At 38.0% G+C, this 24,172-nt stretch overlaps 1 protein-coding gene across 1 annotated transcript; it reads left to right on the forward strand.

Annotated features, from left to right (window-relative positions):
• The first annotated feature begins 230 nt into the window (after positions 1-230).
• On the forward strand, positions 231-22,284 carry gatm.L (glycine amidinotransferase (L-arginine:glycine amidinotransferase) L homeolog). Its single transcript, NM_001086230.1, is given in 9 exon segments — positions 231-367; positions 9,911-10,126; positions 14,522-14,717; positions 16,152-16,342; positions 19,423-19,560; positions 19,682-19,846; positions 20,884-20,947; positions 21,041-21,157; positions 21,491-22,284. Coding segments are annotated over 9 exon segments (1,269 nt in total). The 5' UTR covers positions 231-298; the 3' UTR covers positions 21,604-22,284.
• Positions 22,285-24,172: the final 1,888 nt, after the last annotated feature.

The raw sequence follows: 24,172 nt of genomic DNA on the forward strand, positions 1-24,172 counted from the left end.
CAGATGTTACAATGTTGAATTCACGCCATATTGATCCTTTTTCTCTTTTTGCAGCTAAAAAAGGGAAAAGGTATTACATTTCTTGCAAGAGACACTTTCTAATCTGGGAATGTGTGACCTTTAACTCTGCCCCTATCACCACCTGTTATCAGCAGCAGCCAATGGAAAGGGCTAGGAGTTCATATAAAGAACATAGCAGCCCAAGGCTAGTCACCACTTAGCCCTCAGTAGGAGAGAACAGAGCTAGCAAGCTATTAGCCAGCCAGTGAGAACATTCCCTCTAGGTAATCTGATCACCATGCTGCGGGTGAGGTGTCTGAGAGGAGGAAGCAGGGGAGCTGAAGCAGTTCATTACATTGGATCCATGGTTGGTATTCCTGCATTTTCATGCCTTGCCTTGTATGACTACAGCTTTTCACAGCTCACTGCCTTTCTTTATATCGAAGTTTCCCCTTACCACTAGTTACCCAATCTTATGTCCGATCTGGCAGCTGGGAAAAGGATTTATTTTTACATCTCTTCTGGTTTTTTTTTTTTTAATCATTTCCTTTACAGCTTAAAAGATACAATACATGTAATCTGTATTCATTAACAGATGTTTATTTTAACATAGAACTGTGTGAAATATAACAGTGTAAAGTCCAGAGTAAAGTAAAGTACAGTCATTAAATGTACTTTTCAGATTTTCAGATCCTTATCTCTATCAGATGTTTCGAGTTGGAGTGCCCAGTAGGGAAAATGCTACCATATCATGAGATCTCCAAGTGGGTTATCCATTATAATATAACTAGAAGTCTGATTATCTTTGAACTTTACCTAGAGACACTTTCCAGTTTGTCGGTTGAGATATATTTCTTCTGGTACAGCCTCTTATTCTTCAAGCCTGTCCCACAGTTTATTACAATTCTGATCACTGTGTTGAATATTCCCTCTCATTTCTTACAGTCTGTGTGCAATTATATTCCCCTGTTGTGTACACACTTATAACCATGTAAGCAGAGTGATGTGTGTGTCCCAACACGTACTAAACAATGTGAATGTATACAAACTTTGCGTAGTTTCCTCCAGACCTTTTTCAGTTCTCTGGAATTTCTGTGTTGGCCATGAGTGCAGGGTTTAGTATTTCATCAGCTATGTTCTACATAAGTAGTCTTTATTTACTCGCGAGGACACTAACTGCCTGTTCAGATCATTCATTCTTGAGGGTTGCTGCTATATTTTGGGTGTGTGAGGCTTCCTGCCATATACACCACTATGTGATGGCGCACAATTCTATACATTGTTTTATACACTGTTATTGCTTCAGGCATAAACCTCATCATTATGAAGAGAGCTTAAAGTTTTTTTCCTATTTTTGCCCAAGCCTTGCATTCTCAGGAATCCTCTCAGCTTCCTCGTGCAGATCTGGAACTTCTCCACAGTGCTGGACAGCTATACACTGCCTGTTTTTACAATTTCCTGTGTTTCATCTTTCCCTGACAATAGTGTAAAGAAGTGTGCTGATCTCTTTTCTCAGACCTTCAACACACTTTTTTCCATCAAAAACTTAAATGTTTTACCCAGCTGTTTCTTGGAAAGAACATATATACATGATCTATAATTAGGAGTCAATTTAAAGGGGATATCCCCCCTAAAAGCTGTTTTTTTGGAGAGTATCCAATTTTAAGCAACTGTCCAATATATGTTAATTAAACATGTTAGTTTTTAGTTATTTGAAAATGTTATTGCTATTGAAAGCAACTTTTGTCTATTTAGAAATTCTCTGCACTGCTGGTTTCGACTCGAAATAAGAGGAGGAGTAGTGATTCCTGCTACTTTGTTTCAGGAGTCAGAACCAGGAGTAAACAAAAAGACATAAACAAATACAGCTTTCAAATGCAATTACATTTACATATACAAAGCATTCAAATGTAGTAAGAGGTCATCCTGTAGTAAAGCAGTAGCCAATTTTTTTTATAAAAGTGAAAAAATCTTTCTTATGACATATGTAAGCCTGATGCATTTCATGCCTGAGGCGGGCACTTACTCATAGGCTTATTCCCACGTCAGGCTTACATATGTCCTAATAAAGATTTTTTTACTTTTATAAAGACATTTTTGGCTACTGCTTTATTACAGGATGACCTCTTACTACATTTAAATGCTTTGTATTTTGTTTGTAAAATTGGCAAACTCTTGAACTGAGGGTTACCCTGGTCAGAGATCACCTTTTAACAACATTTTGCTTTTTTTGGATTTTGTATATTTCATTATTCATTTGGTTTTTTTTTTGGAGCTACACACCAGCACATACATGGCTTTACATATACATATATCCTTAAAACATTTGCAGTTTTAAAAAGTACTGTATCTTAGAAGGTTGCTTCACTTTACATTAGACAAGTTTTGGGTAGACATCCCTATGAAATGTTTATTAGCATAGAGTCATATATATATATATATATATATATATATATATATATATATATATATATATATATATATATATATTATGGGGTGCCGTTTGTCCCAAATACATTCTGTATAGAAAACTATCCCTAATACACAGAATGAATGTCTCTCATGTTATATAAGTATTTGTGACCACACACAGAGAAAAAAAATATACAAAAGACTTATTTCTATTAAAGAATGAAAGCAAAATCTGGTTAGTGCACAAAAGGATGTCATTATATCACAAACTCCATTCTGTACAGTTTAACAAGCAATCTGTCTCACAAATGTATAACCTCCATGTAACGGACGCACTTATGTGCAAAGTTACTTACAGAATGAATTATGTAAAAACAAAGTTGGACATAATATATAATAGTGTAACTAACTAGTGCTTGTCAAGCTAGATTTGACTGACAAAATAGATATCTGTGACAGAAAGCAAGATTTTATAGTACAGGATCCATTCTTTCCACAAAATGACAGTTTTGTTTCACAAAACAGATAAAATAACCATTCTGTGAAGCAACACTGTCAGTCACATTCCTGAACCAATAAGAACAAAGCTTATTGCCATATACAAACAAGATGAGAAGTGGCCAGCTCTGCTCCACATGGCCAAGGCATAGTATCTGACCTGCTATAGAGGGCGCCCTCTAATGTCCCCTGTGCTGCTGTGCTGCTGTTAAACACTACAGGTTCATAAATGGAAGTTTTTACAAATGTCTGAGAAATATAATGCTGCACTTATAATGAAAGAAAAGTATGCAAAACTTATATAAATATGATCATTTTAGGTGATATGGCTATTCTTATTGTTGTAAACTGCTTGTGTGGCCATTTTGGTTAAGGGCATTCCTGCTGTTTTGCCATTATCTTATGACTCACTCCTGTTCCTCTTCCTGTCTAAGCTGAGAGTAATAATGGGACAGGCCACACCCACCTGCGATGGTTTGTACTGGAAAGTCGCTCTTTTCTCTGCACTGAACAGCCAGAAAAATAAACAAAATTTCTGACTTAATTGGCTTTTGGCAGAGAGGCCAGTACAGCTAACAGGTGCAACTAAGATGCTTTATAACAATTTTGAGATAAGAAAATAAGTAATTTTAACAGTTTAGATAAGGAGAAATATTTTCACATTTTTATAACCTGCCAAACTTTGTAAAATGAACATGGTAATTACGGGGTGTGGCCACAAAAATGGGTGTGGTCAAAAAAATTTGCCGCGCTACATTACAAAAAATTTTTTGCCCCTTTTTACTTCCAAAATGTTGGCAGGTATGACCACGCATTCTGTATAGTATGATGTGTAGGTTATATGAGCAGCTACTCCTGAGTACTGTGTGTAAACAAAAGGGTGTCATTTAGGCAGGGGCAATTTTAGGGGATCATAATCTATTTATATAGAAGCAACAAGCTGCACAATGCTTTATATTTATTTATAAGAAAAGACTCTAATCATGCCGTCCCTTACCTGCCCAGTGCTTAACCCTTTCACATCAGAGTGGGTCAAGGGGGGCACAACACTAGAGCAGAGAGCACAACTGTGCCCATGTCACATGCATGTCCAGGGCCGCCAGCAGGGGGGCCACGTGTTCCGGGCCTGAAGGGGGGCCCAGAAGTGCTGCATTTTTTAAAGAGCAGGGTCCCCTTTACGAGCGCCCGAGCCATGTGGCCATTTTGCATATTACAGAATGCGGAAGTGCCGAAAAGACGAAGCTGAAGTCCTGAAGCGGCGAAAAGACCCGAATTCACGAAAGGAGGTGAAGTTGAAGTCCTGAAGCCTTTTGTTTACACACAGTACTCAAGAGTGGCTGCTCATATAACCAACACATCATACTAAACACAATGTGTGTGCACATGATCAGTCCCAAGTCTCTGGCTAAAGCTACTATGTAGTAGTTGAACTATAGCTAAGCACATTATTAAGAGACTACTACAAGATAATTGGTGCAAGATTACAGCCAGGAGGAGACATTGGAGTCTAACTATCATATACAAAACTTATAACTGTCTCTGAGAGTCAGGCAAAGCAGCCAGACAAGCACAGTAACTTGTGGTACATTTAATACAACATCACAGGTGGGTGTGGCCTGTCCCATAATTACTCTCAGCTTAGACAGGAAGAGGAACAGGAGTGAGTCATAAGATAATGGCAAAACAGCAGGAATGCCCTTAACCAAAATGGCCACACAAGCAGGTTACTACAATAAGAATAGCCATATCACCTAAAATGATCATATTTATATAAGTTTTGCATTATATATTATATATTGCAGCATTATATTTCTCAGCCATTTGTAAAAACTTCCATTTATGAACCTGTAGTGTTTAACAGCAGCTCTTTTAGGAAAGGTTTGTTCATGTTTATTACTATGCAGCACAGGGGACATTAGAGGGCGCCCTCTATAGCAGGTCAGATACTTTGCCTTAGCCATGTGGAGCAGAGCTGGCCACTTCTCATCTTGTTTGTATATGGCAATAAGCTTTGTTCTTATTGGTTCAGGAATGTGACTGACAGTGTTGCTTCACAGAATGGTTATTTTATCTGTTTTGTGAAACAAAACTGTCATTTTGTGGAAAGAATGAATCCTGTACTATAAAATCTTGCTTTCTGTCACAGATATCTATTTTGTCAGTCAAATCTAGCTTGACAAGCACTAGTTACTTACACTATTATATATTATGTCCAACTTTGTTTTTACATAATTCATTCTGTAAGTAACTTTGCACATAAGTGCGTCCGTTACATGGAGGTTATACATTTGTGAGACAGATTGCTTGTTAAACTGTACAGAATGGAGTTTGTGATATAATGACATCCTTTTGTGCACTAACCAGATTTTGTTTTCATTCTTTAATAGAAATAAGTCTTTTGTATATATTTTTTCTCTATGTGTGGTCACAAATACTTATATAACATGAGAGACATTCATTCTCTGTATTAGGGATAGTTTTGTATACAGAATGTATTTGGGACAAACGGCACCCCATAATATATATATATATATATATATATATATATATATATATATATATATATATATATATATATATATATATATATATATATATATATATATATATATATATACCGGTATGTATAGATTCTAGAAAATCACTTGCCAAATGTTTTGTCTCTGTACATTTGGATTCATAGAGGGAACTGTTACACTGCATGACACTGGGTTCTTTGTAAGTTTAAGTAAACAGTACTACAGGTATGGGATCTGTTATCCAGACACTGATTATCCAGTATGTTCCAAATTACAGAGTGGTTGTCTCCCATTTTGTCCAAATAATCCACATTTTTAAAATGATTTTATTTGTAATATAAACTAAAACAGTAGCTTATAATTGATCCACACAAAGACATAATTAATCCTTACTGGAAGCAAAACCAACCTATTGGGTTTATTTAATAACTTTCTAGTAGAAGATCAAGATATGGAAAGATCCGTTTTCTGCAAAACCCCAGGTCACAAGCATTCTGGATAACAGGTCCCATACCTGTATTAACAATAAAAAAGAGTGCACAATTAGAATTTGCAATGTAATTCTACTATGGAAAAAACTACTCTGCAAAATGCACTTTATGTTTTGTATTTTTTATGACTATTATGCCATTTTCCAATAGAGATGATAAATGTATTGCATGCTCAGGCTGAAGATACTAAGACTTTAGCTTTGTCACCGGTTTTCTCTGCTTTATTACAGTTTAAAATTCCTTAGATTTACAGTGACATACAACAGATATAATAGCTGACTAGGGAATATGACACATATAAAAAGCAATTAGTGCTGATGAGGGTGGGAATTGTAACGCTGCAACAACTACAAAGTTGGTTTCCCTTATTGTTAGCTGTATCAGGGCTGCCAATAATTTACAGTAAGCCCTTAGAGAGCCCCAAGATCTTTTTCTTTGAAATGACTCCCATCAAAAGGTAACTTTTCAAGAGTACCCTCATAGTCTCATAGTTAATGCTCTGCCCATAAGAAAGCCACATGTACAGCTCATTGCTCAGAGGCCCCTGATAAGATAGCAGGGATAATTCTGTTTACAAAAGCTGTTACAAGATTTACTGTGACCACTAGTTGACCAGAAGTCAAGAGCTCATTGTAGCGATGAAACAAGTCAAATGTCTACGTGCCGCCTGGCATGAAAGAATGACATAAGTGCAGAGACCATAAATCATCAATCTTTCCTGTGACAACAAGCTCTCAACAAAGATTCCTTATATGTCTAGCTTTCCCAATTAGAATGCATACTAATGTATCTCTACAGGCATTCAGAATAAAATAGTTATAAAGATTAAACATTTGTAATAATTAGGATATACTATAAAGTTATAGCAAACGCTATGAACCATTGATAATGTCAGTCTTTTTTTATTTAAAAGGGTGGTTCACCTCTAAGGTAACTTTTAGTATGTTATAGAATGGCCAATTCTAAGCAACTTTGCTTTCGGGCACAGACCGCTAAAACTTCAAATTGAGATAGGTGTATCTCACATTGACTTATACAGGACCTCCACAGGTCTGAGATGGAGGATTTTTAGATTTGGGCTTTTTTGCAGCATCGGGGTATAATAAATCTTTAAAAATTCATGCTTTTTTTCCCTCTAAGAATTTTTTGAGAATGATTTTAATGAATAATCTCCTAATTGTACCTTAAGCTAGCTAGGCAAATATATAGCAATATGGCTGCCAGTTTAGCTATTCTTGCCATTTGTTGATGAACTGCTGAGCACCCATATGGCTGCACCTTGGGAGGCAGCTTTGAGGGAATTTCTCACAATGCCTTTAATTAGCAGCTAGCCTGTCCTCTGCTAACATCTCCTTTTAGGTCTGAGCAGGTATTGGGGGGTATTAATGTGTAGGCAAAAACAGCACAGTTCTTTTGATTAAGGGCAATTGCACAGGGTTCCATTTTGGTAATCTAACAGATGAAGTGCTAAGAGACCAAATTGTGGAAAAAACAAACTCATCCTCGGCTACCAAAACATAACAAATGGTGACAAGGATGGCTCTTCTACCTCTGCAGCAGCCTGTACCTTTTCTTCCAAACCCTGGTGAGCCTGCCATGCCTTTTACTGTTTGGATCCATATGTTTGAAAATTACATTATTGCTGCTGACCAAGGGGAGATTTCTGCTGCTAGAAAGCGTGCTTTACTTATTCACTGCCTGGGAGCAGAGGCACAGCGTATATTCTATACATTACCATAACCTGATGATACTTATGAAACTGCTCTTACTGCTATAAAGAACTTTTTCTTGCCAAGAGTAAATGTGGTTGCTGAAAGATATAAATTCCGCCAACGTGGACAGCGTAATGGCGAATCCACAGAACAGTTTGTAGCAGCTTTGAGAGAGCTGGTTGTTACTTGTGACTGTGGGAATCTAACAGATGAAATGCTAAGAGACCAAATAGTGGAAAAAACAAACTCATCCTCGGCTACCAAAACATAACAGTTTATTTTTTTTAAATGAAACACATGAGAATGGCTTAGAAAAAAATCAAGAGCAGCAGCTTACTTGTTAGTAGATTCTCATATTGGACAATAGTTATTTCGAGTGTTTTGCTCCTGCATGTTCAGGCTACTAAGCAACACCTGAAACTGACCCATGTGCCATTGCCCTTAACTTTTAGGAAAAAAATGTTCATAGGGAAGAATTCCTTTGTATTGTAGGTTTCCTGTTCTGCATTGCAGGAAGCTGATTGTATCCTCCTATCGAGAAGCTATTTTAGAGAGAGCAAAACACAAAATGGCTAAATTATTAGGGAAAATGGAGAGTTTCTTGCTGAAGCACCCATAGGGACATTACAGTGATCAGTTAAGGATTTACAAAACGCTTTATTTGCATTTTCTGAGTGTAACAGGGGTTAAACTCCTGTCTCCTGTCTGAGATAATGTAAAAAAAAATTGCTGCCTATGCATAAGATTTCCTGTAAACTTGTCAGAGCAAATGATATGAAACACAACATGGATATAACTAAATCTACAGACATAGAAAAAAAGAAGAAAAATTGATCAATGCACATTCCCTGGTCCCCTGTCATATCAGTAATCTATGCAGATGCATGTATTTACAAAGACAGGGGGTTTTTTAGTTACAAAATTATGATCATAAGATTGATAAGCCACCATACCACGTCAAGGTAAAACCCATATGGCGGTCCCTAACTATTTTTTCTATGTCTGTAGTTAATTTGGCCAGATCAGTAGCACTTCCAATGTATTTTAGTACATTTTTATTTAGCCATGGAGTGCTCTCACAATTTTTCCTTTTTGTATTTTATAACTAAATCTATAAGGATTCCTGTGCAGACTAACCTATGCCAAAAATGTTATAAAGACATGTAAAACTTGAAAAACTATAATAACTTATATATATGCATAGTACTGCTATAGTCATTTATCAGGAACATTCAGTGCAGCATATATAATAACTCTTCACAGGGGACATCATCCCCAGTGCTACAATGCATGCGCACACTTGCGCGCAGGGGTGGTGCGAGCGAGGGTGGCGGGCACTAGGACCCAGTGGCCGAAGCACAAAATCCGGCCCTGATTATGCACAGGTCATTGGTTACCCTTAACAGCCCACGGCATTCTGAGAAGGCATTATGAGCAGCATACACTTTTTGATTTTGGTCAGACTACAGACTTACTAGTCCCTGTTTACTCACCCAAGTGCAAGTTTGCAACAGTGCAATGAACCATAGCAACAGGGGAGCTGCGCCAATGAGGCAAGTTGAAAAACTCAGGAGGCAGTGCCAGGGGCAGCATAAGACCTCTCCTGTTAACTTTAAAGGAACAGTAACACCAAAAAAATGAAAGTGTTTTAATTCGATGAAAATATCATGCACTGCTGCCCCACATGGATAAAACTGATGTGTTTGCTTCAGAAACACTACTATAGTTCATATAAACAAGCTGCTGTGTAGCAATGATGGAAATTGAAAAAAGGCTATATGGCACAGGTTAAATAGTGGATAACAGATAACACCATTATGTACTACAGAGATTATCTGCCATCTGCTGTGTAACCTGAGCCTTTTCTCTTTTGAATAGCTGCCCCCATGGCTGCACAACAGCTAATTTATATAAACAAAAGAAGTCTTTCTGAAGCATACATAGCAGTTTTAACAGTGCAGGGCAAAACTGCATTATATTTGCATTACTATAAAACACTTACATTTTTTGTTGTTACTGTTCCTTTAAGATCTAAATTTCTGGGTTTTTTTAAACTGGGAATTTGGCTTTTATTATTACAAGAGAGCTCAATTGTGCTCTCAGCTCTAGTGATGCATCCGCCTCGACATCCCCTCCAGCGCCGGAAAGGTAAGCACTGGGGGCAGTATTGTGGACAGAATCATTGTTGCATAGCAAGACTGAATGCTGATTGCAGTGCAGTGCAGTGATCCTTCAGATGTGTATCACTTCCAACTTGCTATTCTGTTTCAATTTTTAGCTAAGAAAAAGCTTCGTCGGATGGGTGCAGCGAAGTTTCCAGAGCACCCAGGCAGCTGCAGTGTCAGAAAAACCCTGCGCTGCTGACGAGAAGGTCAGGGACACCGCCGCTCAAGAATGTCCTGTCTGTTCTTACAATGAATGGGACCCACTGGAGGAAGTCATCGTGGGCAGACCTGAAAATGCCAATGTCCCTCCATTCTCTGTGGAAGTCAAGGTATCTTTGGAAAAAATGCTTAATCTCATTCTCCTTCTGTATGGGATATTTACACAATTGATGGTCTTTCTTCAAATATCAGGATGAACAGCATGCAGCCCTCCAAAATAAATTACAAAGGCCTGACACATATACTGTAAATCAAGGGGCGCCCATACTTTACTAATGTGATGTCTACTTTTAGTGATGATGTCCCATAACATCCATGAAAGTATTGTTAGCATTCTGTTCCATGGAAAATATTACTTAAATACGGATTCATGAGAAAATGTATAATGTTATATTTAAGAAACACCCATTTCATGTAACCTTATCAAAATCAATTTCTGAATGAAAAGAATGAAATAGGAGGGTGATTTAGACAAGCTGTTTGTTGGCAGTGTCTTGAGATCTACTGATCACCAGCTAAAGGTCTACTGGTAGATCCCGATCTACCTTTTGGGCGCCCCTGCTCTAAATGTTTGTTTAATTGTACTTTACCTCCATAGGGTCCCTGTTTAGTAGGATATGCTTGATTTTTGATCTGGAAAGGAAGGGGCTTATGCAGTAGTGTAACTACCAGGGGTGTGGGGCCTCCTTTATTGATTGCCAAACCCCATAGTATCTGTTTGCAAGGCTCGTGGATTGATCTGTTACATACCTTGCTGGTCATTGACTGAAATGAGCAATGTAGAACCAGATCAGGAGCTGTACTGGCCAGTTTTGGTTGTAACCAAAATGGCAAATGGCCAGGGAACTTACTACCACCTCTGGACCAGGCAGTAGTTCCCGGGTTCCCACAGTGCCCTGCAGCAGGGGGGAGGAGTATGCACAGAGGTGCAGTGGAGACAATGATACTGGGGGAGCAAGGGCTTGAACCAGGAGTAGGTGAAAGAAGAGGTATATGTCGGCACCCCTTATCATTGCACCCTAGACATGGACCATGGTTCCCTGGACATATGTAGTAAATGTCATTCGTACTCCGAATACTGGTTATGGACTCCAGACAGAAAGACAAAATTAGCAATGAAGCGCATGCATGGTTGCATTTATTTTAGCAAATTGGCCAGAGCACAGATTTGACAAATTCAATGCCCCTTTGCCCCTGCAATGACATTGGAATTTCAGGGCTAAAACACAGTATTGTGGGAAAAAACCATGACGGTTCTGAACATAAATGAGCCCTATGGTTTTTGTTGTAATCAACCTTTTACTTATTATTGCATGTCTTCAGGAAAATTATTCTGTATGGGTGGAATTAAAGTTCATTGTAAGACCATTACCACATGTTCTGGACCTTATAAGAGCAATATTCGACCTCAGCATAGAAATCCAAATCTAGAAATAATACTTGCATCATCTTTTTTTTATATCAGTATGGCCTCTTTGTTTGAAACCCCCTTACTGTACTGACACATTTCAGAGAATGTAACAGAGCATAAAGGCACCATGTGTTTCTACTATAAAAAAAGTGTAAATGGTCATCACTCAGTGTGAGGAACGGCACATGAAAAGCATGTGACATGTCAAGGGCTGTTTATGTTAGGGGCCCAGGCAGTGCATCATTGTGAATGGCAGGGCCACTACTGTATAAGAGATTTCCCTGCAGCACTGGAATGAGCATGCAACAGATGAATCAACAGTACAGCAGAGATAATTCCCTCTCATGTGCTCTCTTGCCTTCCTCTGCTTTGCCCTCAGTCCGTTCTGTAATACAATTCATAAAGAGTTTTTTTTTTTAAGCTGGGTTACTATATAATTAGGGGAAGCTTTACATTTTTTTGGATTTTACCTCCCCCCTGTGGGTGTATCATCAGACCTGCAAATTAATTCATTTCAATAGTTTTGACTGATTAAGGTGATTTGGGTGACCTTAACTGGGAGCAAAACTAATGACTGCCTTCAGTGGTGTAACTAAATTTTTTTTGGCACATGAGAAAGACTTAGGCATCCCCTGATGTTGTCCTATCTTGCATGTCATTCACTGCCAGTGGATGCCAGATGCAAAGGATTCCAGCTACATGACCAAGGAGTCTAGTCCCAGTGCATATGCCTGGGTTCCTGATCACACCAGTACCAGCACCCAACCAGTTGATGCAACACAGAATGATTGCCTTGGACCCTGCCATAGCTTTCTGCATTCATTGATACAATGACAGAGTAAGATAATTCAGTGAATGTGAATGTAAGGGGCTACATTTTTGAAAAACAAAGGGTGGGTTACTTTCCCTTTAAAATTAAAACAAAAATAGTATTGAAAATCTAGGTAATTGATAGGCTTCTGCAGCTGGTCTTATTTTTTTTCTTATTTGCTTCTCTCAAAAATGAAAACACTATGAAGGTTGTGGATTCTAAAATCAATGTCCCCAGAGCTGAATTTTGATTTGGTGTGCCCCTAATCTGGCTCCCACTGCTCACCTTGAAATCTGCTCCCCCCACCTACTCATACTGCTAGCAGTCCCACTCTGAGGACTGGGTGAGCAGATTTGAATGTATGACCCATGGGTAGCATGTCACACTATGCTTAACTTTTTGAGACATTCACCCAAATCTGTGCCTCAGTGTCCCTAAGCCCCAAAAAGCTTTTTTTTTTTTTTTTTTTAATTTACCTGTTGGGGTAAGTGATCATCATCCAGATTGCATTTAAAATACCAGAATGGAAAACAGCAGAACAAAAATGTATATAATTCAAAATACAGATAGTTCTTTTAGACAACCCATGTGTATGCCATACTAAAAGTTACAATTATAGGTGAATTCTCATGTGCTAAGTCTGACTGTTAAAAAACATTATACTTCTCTGCCATTCCATACAGAAAAGAGAAGCTAAAACTAAAGGCCTGGAAAAGTCATTAAGCAGAAGACACACTATTTAACGAGCCGGCTGTCCGTAAGATATAGGGTTGCATCTTGTTCCTAAAATATTTTTCTCAGAAAGAGAAGGAGAAATGAATGGATTATGTAACAGATGCAAGCAATCGTACAGTAGGGGATTGAGAGTGAAGGCTTGAAATGAAGCATACATAATAATGCCTTTGAATGTCACACTAAATAATGAAATTTAACAAGATCTCTTCTATTTTCTCACCTGGGGTATATCTATATAGTAATGCCAGGGATGTCAGGTACACACAGCAGAAGTTGCTGAACTATACACATATCAAAACAGCTTAAGACTCCTATGGGGAAATGTAATACAAGTGATAAATAAGAGCAACTTCACATTTCACAATATAATGTTTTTCATTAGACAGTTAGAAAGTTAGAAGAGAGAGGGAGTATTTAATTTATAAGGCACAGACAATGGCAATTGTTGCCTTGGTAGGAAGGTAGCAAATGTTCAATATTCATTCAGTCCATAGACTTTTATTGCAGAAACCCTGCGGGTGCCAACTGGGGTCAGGTGATCAAACTTTCTTTCATCCATTTTGTAAACAGAACAGATAAGGGTAAGGACACACAAGCAGATTTGGGGAGATTAGTCGACCCGGCGACAAATCTCCTCTTCTCGCGGTGCTTCATTTTCTGGAGTCGTCCGAAGTTTTCTCGTGCGACGAAGTGCTGCGAGTGCCGTCCCACAGGCGATTTTTCATTATAGGTAGGGGAAGGCAGTTCGGGGAGATTGTCACCCCAAAGAAGAGACGTCGCCGGGGCGACTAATCTCCCCGAATCTACCTGTGTGTCCTTACCCTAAGAGTGTACAGGCTACTTAGTGTGCCTGTACTCTCTTATCAGAATCTGCTTCTTATGACATATTTTACTGAAATACTGAAACATTTTGTGAAAAACCTGGAAAAACACAGAAAAGCAAGCAGCTTATCTGACATGTACTGTAGAAGTAAAAACATACCTCCCAGCTGTCTCGTTTTTTCGGGACAGTCCGATTTTAACTGCTCAACCCGCAGTCCAAAATTTGTTACTGAAATGTCCTGACGTTTGCTTTGATCTCCTGCACTGAACAGCCAGAAAAATATACAAAGTTTCTAACTTAATTGGCTTATGGCAGAGAGCCCAGAACAGTTACTTAGATACTTTTGTAACAGTTTAAGATAAGCAGGTCTCTTTGGGAAACTGTAAAGCAGCTTAAAGTGCAATTCACCTTCATTAGCAAAACTGTAATAACACATATAAATGTGTTCAAACTTTCATAACCTGCCAAATTTTGTTGCATGAACATGGTAATTAAGGGGTGTGGCCACAAAATGGGTATGGTCAAAAATGGCCATGGCAAATCGTTTTGTCCCTCTTTCTATTTCCAAAATGTATGGAAAAATAATAAGTCCAGTCACATGAAATTACATTTAAAAGAGGATACAAAAAGCCCAGACTGTCCAGACTTACCAGCCAGTACATTTCACCCAGAATTGGACAAATGTATAGCTATTTTTACTCATTATGTATTTTGTTTTATCACAGGCAAACACATATGAAAAATACTGGCCTTTTTACCAGAAGCATGGAGGTCAAAGTTTTCCTGTGGATCATGTCAAGAAGGCCATTGAGGAAATTGAGGAGATGTGCAAAGTTCTGAAACATGAAGGAGTTATCGTGCAAAGGCCTGAGGTCATTGATTGGTCAGTGAAATACAAAACACCTGACTTTGAATCTACAGGTAATTCGCTTATTTACACATATATCTTTATGATGCAGCAAATATTATATTTTATGTTTTGTTATTAAGTGGACGCTATACCTCTAAACATTGAAGGTGTCCATAGAGTAAAGCCGTCTCATGCAAATGATAGTTTTTTAATAATTTATTATAATAACATGTGGCATTAGATTAGGGATGCACCGAATCCCGGATTCAGTTCGGGATTCGGCCTTTTTCAGCAGGATTCGGCCGGATCCTTCTGCCTGGCCAAACCGAATCCGAATCCTAATTTGCATAAGCAAATTAGGGGCGGGAGGGAAATCGTGTGACTTTTTGTCACAAAACAAGGAAGTAATAAAGGTTTTCCTCTTCCCACCACTAATTTGCATATGCAAATTTGGATTCAGATTCGGTTCTGTATTCAGCCGAATCTTTCGCCACATCTCTACATTAGATAATTCAATATTGCCAGTTAAAGGTTCACCTTAATGGTAACACTGAGTATGTTACAGAATGGCTAATTCTAATAAACATTTCAATTAGCCTTCGTTTTTTATTTTTTTATAGTTTTTGAATTATTTGCCTTGTTCTTCTGACTCTTTTCAACTTTCAAAAGGCGGTCACTGACCCCATCTAAAAAATTTTCTGTACTGCTACAAATGTCTTGTTATTGTTAATTTGTATTAATCGTCTTCAGGGCCGGATTTGCCCTGAGGGCACCCGGAGGCCGGCGGCCTTCATTTCCCCCTCCCTCTCAAAATATGGCGGGCATGCGCATCCTGTCAGCTTGATTCCGGGGAACTAGCCATTCGGCACTAGTGCTCCGCCAAGAAAATTGCTCTTTACGTCATACTAAAATTTAATTTAAAGGTGAACAACCCCTTTAACACACCAAAGTCCCTCCCCTTGATTTTATGAAACTTTGTGCTTACACACAAACCAACTGCATGTATACAAGCTAGGTTACATAGGCTATATCAGCCAATGAATGGACAGAGCTGTGTCTTCTACTGTGACACTTTCTCCTGTCAGATGATAAGTGACACAGAGAATATCACAAAATGGAGGCTCATGGAAAACAATGTGCCATTTGTTGTTGGGATGTAGAGCAAATGTTAACTGTTATTCCATTACTCCTTTAATGTCTTGCATCATGACTCCCTCAGACAAGTCTTGCAAACTTTGCACTAAGCTTAGACTGCTCCACTTTGGAAAGAAATGCACAAGATATACAAAACATATAATTTGTTCATTTTGCTTTCTTCAAATTAGAACCATGGCATCAGTATCTGTGCCCATTCAGAATGATCAATAAAACTCTGCAATGTTTCCATGTATAAATAAAAGAATAAGTCCTTCAACAATGCTTGAAGCTACTCATTTGCAAATCAGCAAGCCAACTGGACCTGTATGTTTATGTTCTCCTGACATTGTTGGTGTGCCACATTTCAGGAATGTATGCTGCTATGCCTCGAGACATCCTGCTCATTGTTGGGAATGAGATCATTGAAGCGCCTATGGCCTGGCGAGCTCGTTTCTTTGAATACAGAGCTTACCGTCCTCTCATTAAGGATTATTTCCGCCGTGGGGCAAAGTGGACCACTGCACCGAAACCAACAATGGCTGATGAACTCTATGACCAGGTAAATTCTCCAGGCCATTAAGGTTTTTTGGCAGTTTCGTTGGAATTAAACGTTTGAAAGCTAGGGAACGGCTAATGTATTTTTCAGTTTCTGCCTCTCCACTCGTCCCTTATCTCTTGGATTGTTGGTGGCAGAGACGGTATAACAATTGGGCAGATTGGGCAAAATCAGGAGATGCTGGCTGTGCTCAGCTGTTTAAAGATCCTGATCAAGAGATGGCGCTGAAGAGCACAGGGTCTGGCTCCTTTCTCTGAAGCTTGATGGCAGGTGTGTTTTGTGTGAGTTTAAATGCAAGTACACTGTCTTGTGTCTGTGCACACATCACTTAACAAATTGTGTTTGTCTAACCAATAGTGTATAATATAGTTTACAAGATTTATTTATTGCAAATCATAATGTTTTATATAATTACAAATGATTTGCCCTCAGTTTTAAAGGTTACTATTTCCCCCATATATATATATAACTTAACCTTCCTTTTGCACCTTTTAAAATGAAATAAACACCTTAACACACGGTTAAAATAAATAAATAGAAAATCGTTGCCATCTAATTGGTGGCCTCTTTACATTTACCCGAGGAGCAGCATTGGGATTCAAAACCTTGTTAATGGGTTAAAGGAAAACTATACCCCCCAAACAATGTAGGTCTCTATAAAAAGACATTGCATAAAACAGCTCATATGTAAAACCCTGCTTCATGTAAATAAACCATTTTCATAATAATATACTTTTCTAGTAGTATGTGCCATTGGGTAATCATAAATAGAAAACTGACATTTTAAAATATAAGGGATCCCCTGGGATCGTATGATTCACTGTGCACACAAGCATACCACCAAACCATACTTTTTAAGTCACATGAGCCAATTAACATATAGAGTTCTGTCTTTTGCGTCAACATTTCTTCCTGTTACAGTTAGAGTTGTAGTATTTCTGGTCAGGTGATCTCTGAGGCAGCACACAGACCATCACAAATGGTGGCTCAAGGCAAGAGATGTAACAGGGCAAGATTTACTTAAATATATATTCCAGTTTGGTAAGATTCAAGACTATCTGTTGCTTAAAGGGGTTGTTCACCTTCCAAACACTTTTTTTCAGTTCAGTTGTTTTCAGATTGTTCCCCAGAAATAAAGACTTTTTTAAATTACTTTCCATTATTTATTTTTTACTGTTTTTCCAAAATCCAAGTTTAAAGTTGAATATTTGTGTCTCTGAGTGTGGCAGCTCAGTAATTCAGGCGCAAACTCGGAACTGTTACAATTTTGCAACATTTAGTTGCATCTCTGGAGAATTAGCAACTATTGTATCAATTCTAACAGCTGCCTTTAATGAAACACAGGGATTCTGCTCAGCAGGGGCAAAGATAAGAAATGTATCCATTAAATGTATTAATTTAGAACGGTTTGGGGGGTCGGCGACCCCCCTGCCAGAGCTGCTTTAGAAGGTGAAAAATGACACTTTACACTTTAATATTAGAAAAACCGTCACAAATAAAAAATAGAAAGTAATTGGAAAAAGTCGTAATGTCTGGTGATCTATCTGAAAACAACTAGTTGTATGAAGGTGAACAACCCCTTTAAGTATTCATTTTGAGGGTATAGTTTTCCTTTAAGGCAAATAGTAATCCAGGCTGTTTAGTGAAAACAAATGGTCAAGCTAGAGCAAAATAATTAGCAAAATAAAAATTTTAATGCAAAAGGGTGAACAAGTTCCTAACAGCAGATAAACCAGGTATTATCAAACAGCTGATATAAGACTGGACTCTGCCTCCTTAAGCACAAAATAAATTAATTGAGTTTACAATATCAGATACATCCCTGGAATTGTTTCAATTTTTTTTTTTGATATTGACCTACAACAGCACACCCTACAAGATAACTACTTTGTTGCAACTGCAGCTGGCACAAGAATTATGTACAATGTGCCGCCTCTATTATGATCAGTAAAATAACAAAGCAACACTTGCGTCTGTACATTTATAAGGTATTGCTTTTTCACCTTTTTTCTTCTATATACTTATTTTAACAAGTAAGTTATGTTTTAGCTTACCACTGTAACCACTGCTTGCGATCCTATTATGCATATTAAGCAAAAGATGAAATAGTGCTTACAAAAGTCTCCCGTCACTTGTATGGGATTTTTAGGGACATATTGAAGTGAATAGAGATTGGCAGAAATTCACTCTGACGACTTTAACAAGCTTTAGCTTCTCTCTGCCACAGGGTCCTAGTGTGTGGTATCCAAGTTCTCAACTGGCTGTCAAACAATATTTCTCACCTGCCTCTATTCTTTACTAACCACCCTTTTTATTTAATAAAATTGCACAGCTTAATTTTTTAACCAAATTTAGCGTTTATACCTTTTCGGTACAATGCTCAACTACCTTACTTATATTGGCATCAAGTATCATTTTTACAGGGTCAGCCAGAATATACAGACCATATTTTTTTCCCTATGCTCTATGATAGTTTAAAAGTAAATGGAATAGTACAGTAAAAACATTAAAAAAAATGTTCCCAGAATAATGTAATAAGTACAAAATAAAGACATTTTAAAAAACAAACAAACAAAACATTTTTAATCTATGATCTTACACAACAACAATGTACCTATTAGCTCTGTCCCTGCCCCTGATCAGCCCTAGAGAGGAAACATAGGATTAGTCTCTTGCTTTACCAAATTCCAAATACTCCTAATGCAGTGTAAGATGTATATCCTTTAGACTTGATGTGTGGTACTGGGAGTTTGTGGGCTGCAAGGATATTTTGTGGCCCTATATAAATATGCTGTATCCAGCCTATTAAACTGCTACTTAACACTTTAATACTTTTGTGGATTTTCTATTCTTTTTAGCTTTAAAAAAAAAAAAAAAAGATTGAAGGATGAAGCCAGAGAAAAGCACTAATCTAAATATAAAAATAAATATACATCTATCTATAAGAACTTATTAAAGTACTCTGTGTCATTTGAGTTTGACATGCCTCTTATGTGGTTCTGTGTATACACACATTCACGATTGCACATTTATTTACTAGGATGATGTGCCCAGTGTTAAAACTTCTGCTTTCTTTCCTTTAGGATTATCCCATTCGCACAGTGGAGGACAGACACAAACTGGCTGCTATGGGAAAGTTTGTTACAACAGAATTTGAGCCCTGTTTTGATGCTGCTGACTTTATGAGAGCCGGGAGAGACATCTTTGCACAGAGAAGTCAGGTATACATAAGCAAATAAAGATTAAATACATTTTTCTGCATCATACAATTGCCATAAGGCATTTCAGCACTTTATTATTGAAAAGACAGCCATTGTTTTACTGGCGTTGATCTGTTTGCAGGTTACAAACTACCTCGGCATTGAATGGATGCGAAGGCATCTGGCACCAGACTACAAAGTACACATAATATCATTTAAGGACCCTAACCCAATGCACATTGATGCTACATTCAACATTATTGGGCCTGGCCTTGTACTTTCCAATCCAGATCGCCCTTGCCACCAGGTAAGCCACCTTTATGAAAAATGAACTGTGCATAGAGGAATTGTGATAGAAGTGTAAACTCTCATGCAGAATAATTTAGTGCTAAATCATATACATATAGGGGCAGATTTATCAAGGGTCGAATTTCGAAGTGGAAAATACTTCGAAATTCGACCATCAAATTGAATACTACGAAATTTGAAGTCGAATTTGTAGGATTTTTTGCCTTGTACGAACACATTGCGAAAGATTTTCCTTCGAATACAAAATCTTAGTTGGCGAAGTATTGAAGTCGAAATTTTTTTAAAGAGACAGTACTTCAAATATCGAATAGTCGAACAATTTTACTTTGAATCGAAGGTCGAAGTTGAAGTCATAGTAGCCTATTCGATGGTCGAAGTATCCAAAAATTACTTCGAATTTTTAATTTTTTAACTTCGAAAATTCCCTCGATTTCAATTCAACCCTTGATAAATCTGCCCCATAATATATATACTGGAGGTGTGGGATACTTAGCTCAGCTGCCCAATTAAACATTACATTCAAAGTCCCCTTGGCAGTTATTAGCCACTTCATCGCCACCGTAACAATCCTTTGACCTGCTGCATTGAAAGCTATGGCAGGTTGATGTAACTGGTAGTTGATGGCAGAGGGGCAGTAGGAAAAATCTATAAATGTAACATAACAGAATGAAGGAGATCACCTAGTTGGATTCTGCCAAATCACAGTTCTCACACGGCACAAAGAAAGTATTTATGAATGTGTTTTGGCACAAATGCTTTCTAGAATCAGAAAACTCTGCATTGGTACTGTATGTAGCAAACATGAATGCTTACTTTGTGCTGTGTGATGGCTATAGGAGTATAAATATTTATACCCGGACAAGCTCATTCTTGGTTTGGCAAGTGTATCATTTAACCTTTTACTGTTTTGTTAGCAAACCTATAAGGCATTATCTGGATTTAGTAGTTCACTTTTCCACCTCCTATGTTCCAGACATACATTGTGGTGCAGCAATTTCGTTTTTTTGCAAAACATCTTGCAATTATATTTTATAGATTGAACTATTTAAGAAAGCTGGCTGGACTGTGGTTACTCCCCCAACTCCATTAATCCCAGACAGTAAGTATAATATACAAGTTTTTTTATATAATATAGTCAGGCATCCGTGCTAGTGCAGTTTTCTCTAATTGTTATTGTTTTGTTTTGCCTAAGATCATCCTCTGTGGATGTCCTCAAAATGGCTTTCCATGAATGTCTTAATGCTGGATGAGAAGCGTGTGATGGTGGACGCCAATGAAACCTCTATTCATAAGATGTTTGAAAAATTAGGTAAGACTGAGTAGTTAACAGCAGACTGATATTACCCACATACTATGTTAAATAACTATCTTCAAGAGACATGCTTTTCAAATCTTGATTTGACAGCAGTCATGTTGTCTCCAAGATGAAACTGATTATTATTCAAATATGTAGTCTGTGTTTGGTCCTATTGATTACATAGATAACAGAAATAGGATGTATTAAAGAGGTAAGGAGAGAGACAGAAAAAGGACACAATCTAAAAGACACAACACTTCAACTAAAGGCACTTTGCTTAATTAGAAAATAATGACATAGGTGTGAAGAGACTTACATTGACATGTTATTATTCTTTCTGAACAGGCATTTCTACCATCAAAGTCAATATTCGCCATGCGAATTCATTAGGAGGTGGATTCCATTGCTGGACATGTGATATTCGGCGCCGTGGAACCCTACAGTCTTATTTTAGATAATCTAAGCTAGGAGGTCTATTTTTTTGTGAATAAATAAAGTTCTTTTAAAATATTTCAGCGATTATCATGCCTGCAAAATTTATGAATATCAGATACAATAGCTTAGATTCATTTTTGCTGATTTCTGTTGCCGAATTCAGAAAAATAATAGTTGGCCCCTCATCACACTATACAATGTATGGCAATAAGGCACACTTTGGGACTGCTCACAACTAAAGGAATCCACAAACTTACTCTATCTGTCTACCTCTGTCTTATCAGGAAAGGCAGCTTCAATGCTATTCATGTTTCTATTTTTTACTTAACCATAATCTATGGTTACAGTTACAGTTTACTGCATGAACAAGACACCTACAAGACACTGTTATTGCCCATTTGCACTCTAGCTTGATATAATTTTGTTTGCTTATTTTTTAATACAGTCTTTTTACAATAAAACAATTGCACCATTTGCAAATTCACAGCCCCACAGTTTTTGTGAATTTTATTTCCCAGCAGCCACACTGAGGCTGGCTGTCTTTCCAAAAGCTGGGAGGCTATGACTTTGACATCTTAAATGAATGGGATCCATTTATACAACAGAGCAATAAGTAATAAAACGATACAAAGTGTTCTTCCCGCATACAAAATGTTTCCTTTACTGTGAATCATTGTGTAAATTAATAAACTGTAAGTGCAGTGGTTATTATTCATTTTGCTTTATTTATTTGATATATGAGGTGTAAAATGCTGCCAACCTGCAACATTCTTTCTACACATATTTGTAGTAATGCATGTAGTAAGATATGGAGATTGATTATTTCTTGCTTCATCTATGACATAGATACCAAGAAAAAGGTGCAACATATTGTCTAATATTAGCTGGTTCTGTTACATCTGCTTATGGAGAATATTTTGCCAAGATAAGCAAAATGGCAGCTTTCTCTTATGTATAGTTGCATGGTGGCAGTAACATTTCATCCCCATCAAGGGAAATCTATTAAATTTTTATCATTTGGAATCCTTTAAAATGAAATACAGAAAGCTCCAAATTATGGAAAGGCCATCTCCCACAGAGTCAATTTTAAGCAAATAATTATATTTTGTAAAATGAATCCATGTAAGCAGCAAACAATCCTAATGGTTTTATTTAATGTTTAAATGATTTGCAGCAGACTTAATAGTGATCCAAATTACAGAGAGATCCCGGAAAACCCCAGGTCCCAAGGCCTTTTGGGTAATAGATCCTATACCTGTAGTAAAAAATCAACAAAATACAAAACCCCCAACTGAATTAGCAGGGCTATGTAAACACATAAGGCCATTTTATACATTCTAGTATAAAATTACATGGGATATTAAGTAAGTTAATATAATTACTGGGTGGTGCCTGACTTTTGACACCTCCAGTAATTGTCAGATCCAAATTGGTGTCAAGGCCACAAAGGCCCAGGCCTAGGGTGGCACATTTTTAGGGGCAGCATGCCACCCTGCCACATCTAAATTTCCAGGTTCCTACAGGAACTACAGTGGGAGCAGAGGACTAGAGCCAGCCGGAACAGGTGCGATAGTAACTTGTACATGTGCTCGCATTGGGGGCGCATGGACAGCTAGCCTAGGGGCAAAATCATGTTAATAAAATACTTTTATCCAAACACTCCTTTACATAAATTATTGGCAGCGGATTTTATTTAAAGCTGGCAGCACATGGCCATAAAGACAATTTTCAGCCAAACTAGGTAACATCTCCCTGGTTGGAATCAGGTTTAAAACAATCAGACCAAATCTGCCTGTACATGGCTAACTTTGCTTCCAGGTCTGTAGTTTAAATCTTGTGTAAAGGTGGCCATACACGGAGAGATCCGCTCGTTTGGCAATGTCGCCAAACGAGCGGATCTCTCTCCGATATGGGCAATATCGGGCTGATCCAATCGTGGGCCCTAGGGCCCAACGATTTGATCCTAACGAACGGGAACGGGCGGTCAGATCGCGGGACCGCATCAACGAACCGATGCGGCTGCATTCTGACGGGATTTTTAGTCCCATCTGATCGGGTAAGCCTGTCGGGGGCCCCCATACACCATACATAGACTCGGGCTGTCGGCAACTTTGATCGGCCCGTGTATGGCCACCTTAAGACTTTTCTGTGCTCTACTGGCAGGACAGCTCCTGCCATGAGAACCTTGCCTCAGGCGGCAGTGAGTGGCCAGTTACCAGGGTTGGGGAAAAACCGCCTCTAGCATACCTCCCAACATTTGGAAATAAAAAGAAAGGACAAAAAAGTTAACTACCATGTTCATTTTACAAAATTTCTCAGGTTATAAAAGTTTAAACATATTCCTGTGTTTTTTTCAGTTATTACAGTTTTGCTAATGAGGGTGAATTGCCCTTTAAGCTGTGAGTCTAACTTTTCCCCAGGGACCTGTTATCTTATATTGTTACAATTACTTATTTGCTTATCTAGATTGCTTATCTAGATACATTTGAATTGTTACAAATGTATCTAATCTTCTGTTGTGGCTGTTCTGGGCTCTCTGCCAAAAGCCAATTAAGTTCGAAACTTTTGTTTCTTTTTCTGGCTGTTCAGTGC

Source organism: Xenopus laevis, chromosome 3L, assembly GCF_017654675.1.
Source record: "Xenopus laevis strain J_2021 chromosome 3L, Xenopus_laevis_v10.1, whole genome shotgun sequence".
In the NCBI taxonomy this organism is placed as follows: domain Eukaryota; kingdom Metazoa; phylum Chordata; class Amphibia; order Anura; family Pipidae; genus Xenopus; species Xenopus laevis.